Source organism: Triticum urartu, chromosome 7 (assembly GCF_003073215.2).
Source record: "Triticum urartu cultivar G1812 chromosome 7, Tu2.1, whole genome shotgun sequence".
NCBI classification, from domain to species: Eukaryota; Viridiplantae; Streptophyta; class Magnoliopsida; order Poales; family Poaceae; genus Triticum; species Triticum urartu.
The window spans coordinates 507,675,639-507,680,499 of record NC_053028.1 but is presented as its reverse complement, the minus strand read 5'-3'; the positions used below and the strand labels follow the sequence as shown (position 1 = coordinate 507,680,499).

The 4,861-nt window shown below is 53.3% G+C and overlaps 1 protein-coding gene across 1 annotated transcript; it reads left to right on the top strand.

Moving 5' to 3' along the window:
* The first annotated feature begins 483 nt into the window (after positions 1 to 483).
* On the top strand, positions 484 to 2,046 carry LOC125525593 (berberine bridge enzyme-like Cyn d 4). The gene has a single exon (XM_048690606.1). The coding sequence runs from the start codon at positions 484 to 486 to the stop codon at positions 2,044 to 2,046; it is 1,563 nt and encodes a 520-aa protein (XP_048546563.1).
* The last annotated feature ends 2,815 nt before the right edge of the window (positions 2,047 to 4,861 follow it).

Here is a 4,861-nt window from a genome sequence, read left to right as displayed (position 1 = left end):
TGAGTCGTCCATGTTTTGTCAGTGTAGATTGGTATATACCTCTTCGGCCCCAATTGTGCTACTTCCATATCATTAACTCCTTCCTCTCTAACGTCGAGAAAAAGAAAACGTCAAGGCTGTAGCTAAAGTAAATTCAGCTTTCAAACCTCCCGCGAGAAACGCTGCTGCAGTTTCGCGCCATAAAGAAGTGAACGACTACAAGTGCTTGGACCAAACGCACGGCAGTGCTCCCTCCAATTTGCGACGCGCGATCACCGCATCGCGCACTGGCCTGTAGAAACGGAGACCTTGACTCAGCTAAACCTTCCACATTTAGGTGAGCTTGTTTATAGCTCACCCATGGATCCGCGCGCGCTTGTAGGATCAGGGGGGACGAGAGGTGCGCGTCCGAGGCCTCCTATATAAGTTCACTGCCTTGTCCTTGCGATGATGTCCACACAGTCACACAACACACCACAGACATTCCAAGCTCTACCGCCTACAATGGCGAACTGTAGGGCCTTCGTGCAGGTGCTCCTCTTCTGCGCCTTGTCCTGCCAGGCCGCCGCCTCCTACGCGCCGGTGCCGGCCAAGGAGGACTTCCTCGGATGCCTCATGAAGGAGATACCGGCTCGCCTCCTCTATGCCAAGAGCTCGCCTGACTACCCCACCGTCCTGGCGCAGACCATCAGGAACTCGCGGTGGTCGACGCCGCAGAACGTCCAGCCGCTCTACATCATCACCCCCACCAACGCCTCCCACATCCAGTCCGCAGTGGTGTGCGGACGCCGGCACAGCGTCCGCCTCCGCGTGCGGAGCGGCGGCCACGACTACGAGGGCCTGTCGTACCGGTCCGAGAAACCCGAGAAGTTCGCCGTCGTGGACCTCAACAAGATGCGGGCAGTGGTGGTCGACGGCTACGCCCGCACGGCGTGGGTCGAATCCGGCGCGCAGCTCGGCGAGCTCTACTACGCCATCGCGAAGAACAGCCCCGTGCTCGCGTTCCCGGCCGGCGTCTGCCCGTCCATCGGCGTTGGCGGCAACTTCGCAGGCGGCGGCTTCGGCATGCTGCTGCGCAAGTACGGCATCGCCGCCGAGAACGTCATTGACGTCAAGGTGGTCGACCCCGACGGCAAGCTGCTCGACAAGAGGTCCATGAGCGCGGACCACTTCTGGGCCGTTAGGGGCGGCGGCGGAGAGAGCTTCGGCATCGTCGTCTCGTGGCAGGTGAAGCTCCTGCCGGTGCCTCCCACCGTGACCGTGTTCAAGATCCCCAAGACAGTGCAACAAGGCGCCGTAGACCTCGTCAACAAATGGCAACTGGTCGGGCCGGCCCTTCCCGGCGACCTCATGATCCGCGTCATCGCTGCTGGGAACACCGCGACGTTCGAGGCCTTGTACCTGGGCACCTGCAAAACCCTGTTGCCGCTGATGAGCAGCAAATTCCCCGAGCTTGGCATGAACCCCTATCACTGCAACGAGATGCCCTGGATCAAGTCCGTCCCCTTCATCCACCTCGGCAAAGAGGCAGGCCTGGACGACCTCCTCAACCGGAACAACACCTTCAAGCCCTTCGCGGAATACAAGTCGGACTACGTGTTACAGCCCTTCCCCAAGCCCGTGTGGGAGCAGATCTTTGGCTGGCTCGCGAAGCCCGGCGCGGGGATCATGATCATGGACCCCTACGGCGCCACCATCAGCGCCACCCCCGAAGCGGCGACGCCGTTCCCTCACCGCCAGGGCGTTCTCTTCAACATCCAGTACGTCAACTACTGGTTCGCCGAGGCAGCCGGCGGCCCGCCGCTGCAATGGAGCAAGGACATGTACAATTTCATGGAGCCGTATGTGAGCAAAAACCCCAGGCAGGCGTACGCCAACTACAGGGACATCGACCTCGGCAGGAACGAGGTGGTGAACGACATCTCAACCTACAGCAGCGGCAAGGTCTGGGGCGAGAAGTACTTCAAGGGCAACTTCCAAAGGCTCGCCATTACCAAGGGCAAGGTGGATCCTCAGGACTACTTCAGGAACGAGCAGAGCATCCCGCCGCTGGTCGAGAAGTACTGATCGAGGACCTTGCACGGAGAATTAGTGCGTGGTTGCCGTTTCACATGACCAACTAGTAGGTAAGGGTCGCGCATAGGCATTTTTTTTTTTACTTCTCTATGTACCCTGCTCACTGCATTTGCTTCGTAGTGAATAAATGATGGAGCTTGTGCCCTCTTCGAGTTTATTCATGTGATCATTAAAATTTCTATTGGATGTTTTCTGGGACCGCACTACAGTAAAATCATAAAGTTGCCTAGTGTCCGGATATTTCATGGGTATGGGGTTTATACAAGTGTAAACCGAGCACCAAACCCTAAAGAGCACGGAACAAATGTTTCACAGGTATTCAGTTCATACAAGTGTCAGCCGAGCACCAAACCCTAAAAGAGCATGGCACAAATATTGACGCCGGCCCAGAACAGACGCGACCTCTCACTGCGTCGGCATTGAAGCAGTTCGTCGGCCAAGAGCGCCATCCATGATCATGATCCTGCCCTGACCGTGGCCGACCTCACATGTCCCAATGAGCAAGCTCCACTGTTTTTTTCTCTTTTTCTATATGTTTTTATGAATAATATTCATGTGGATCCAAATAGCTAGCTATATATGTTAAAGTTATTATATGTGGATGATATTCATGGATCTATATATATCAGATATGTTAGCAATAATTATTAGGGTTTGGACCAATGCTAATATATAGATTGTTATAAAAAAAATTATATATGCATGGATGCAAAATTTGATATATAAATTATGATAATTATTTATATTGATAGGATATATGCTTGTCGATGCAATCGGAACGATGATCGATGGAGAGGGTGTGTATGTATGTGTGTGTGCGCGCGCGTGTTTGTTTGTGTTAATGTATAATTTATAATTTTTATTATATTGTTTTCTTTATAAAAAAATTGTGTGTGTGTGTGCGTGTGCATGCATGTGTGCGTGTGTGTGTGCGCGCGCGCGTGTTGTAGCTAGATAGATTAAATTTGATATGGATATGCCGCGGAGAGTTTATAGAAATATTGATAGGTAAACGTTTACGGACGGCACGCCGGCTGAAGATTGGGTCGGTCACGCCTCGCTCGCAACTCACACGCGCTAGCTCGTAGTACACAGGAAAGAGGACATGCGTCGCGGGACCCACACAATATTTATCCCCACCTTATCTCTTCCTCCTCTCTCCCTTCCTCCCGATCTCCTTTTTCTGTATAATCCCCCATCACCACGCGTTGTCGCTGCTCCTGGTGAGCATTTTTTATCCATGGCGGGGAGGACGTCGTGATGTTGTAGGGCGACGTCAGGGCATGGCGTGAGCAGATGACGGTGGTGGTGTTGCATAGGCATTGGAAGACAGCGCATGGTGAGCGCGAACGACGCCATGGCCGACGAATGCAAGCGATGCGGTCGTCCACGGTGATGGACGCGATGGTGCTGCAACCGACGGCCAAGAAAGTTGTGACCACCAGCGGAATTTGGTGGAACCGGCTAATGAGAAGCTGCAACCGGTGAGGAATAGAGGTAATGGCCACCGGTGCTGAAGCTACAACCGGCTCTGCAATTTGCTTCAACCGGCACCAGGAAAGCTACCACCTGCGATCGGGTTTGCTGCAACCAGACGACGGCGAGCGTTGCTGACGACGACACACCTTTTTTGCTGCAATGGGCAATAGGGAAAGCTCGCACCGACACCTAGTTTTGCTACAACCCAGGAGATGATGAAGTGTGGTCGGCGATAATGGGCTGTAATTTTTGTTGCAACCGGCAGTGGGGAAAGCTACCACCGGCCATCATTTTTGCACTAGCGTGCGGTGGTGCGATGAGGGGGCGACCACGGGGTGACCATGGCGCCCAGGATTGCTGCAGCTGGTTCCTTTTTATGCTACCACAGTGGTGATCATGTACCCTCTGTTGGAATATTAGGCAAGTTCATGATTAATTTCAGTAAATAATTCATGACTAGAAGAGATACTAGCATGCAAAAATCTAGCAAACTAGAAGAACAGCAAGACATGCATAACAGCAGCAAACACGTAACAGTAGCTGTAGAAACAGACATGAACAGAGGATGTTGGACGTACTGATCGTTAGCTATTATGGGTGCGACAGTGTTGATGACGATGTTGGCGACGATCTGCTGCTGACGGTGATGAATACGACGATGAGTAGCACCGCTCGACTTGGACGGAAGACGACCCGTGATGACGAATTTGAGCAGTCGCGCACAGCGCTTCCCAAAAACCTAATTCGTCCTCTCCCGGTGCAGGATCGCAAAGACGAACGGTTCCGGAGACCTGCTCTCCCACGCGCCGATGCACGCCGGCGTTTGGGATGGAGTAGACTACGATGGCGGCGCAAGTTGTGAGATGAGGCAAAACCCTAGGTGTTTTTCGGTGTATCTCTGGCCGCAGCCGGTAGCTGTATATATATTAGGACCAGAGGCGGTATTGTGTCGCGACCACAATCCCAAACCGACTCGGTTTCTAATTCGTATACTTACCGGACAAGAAATCAAAAGAAACTTGTCTGCCAAGACATAAAAATAAAACGGCAAAAGGAAGCTGCGCTCCTGCAAAATAAAACGGCAAAAGGAAGCTGCGCTCCTGCAAGGAGACGGACCGGATTTCGGCGGACCATTCACGCGCATGTCGCATGTACGCCTCGCCTCGCCTCGCCTCGCCTCGCCACGCCACGGCCCGGCCAGGCGAGCGAGCGCGCGCGTGTGGTTTTCCCTTTCTCTTCTCACACATCACTTAGAGTGGTAGAGAGAACCCACTATATAAAGAGGTCCAACTCTTCTTCAACTTCCAAGGTGGGACTAAACTTAGCA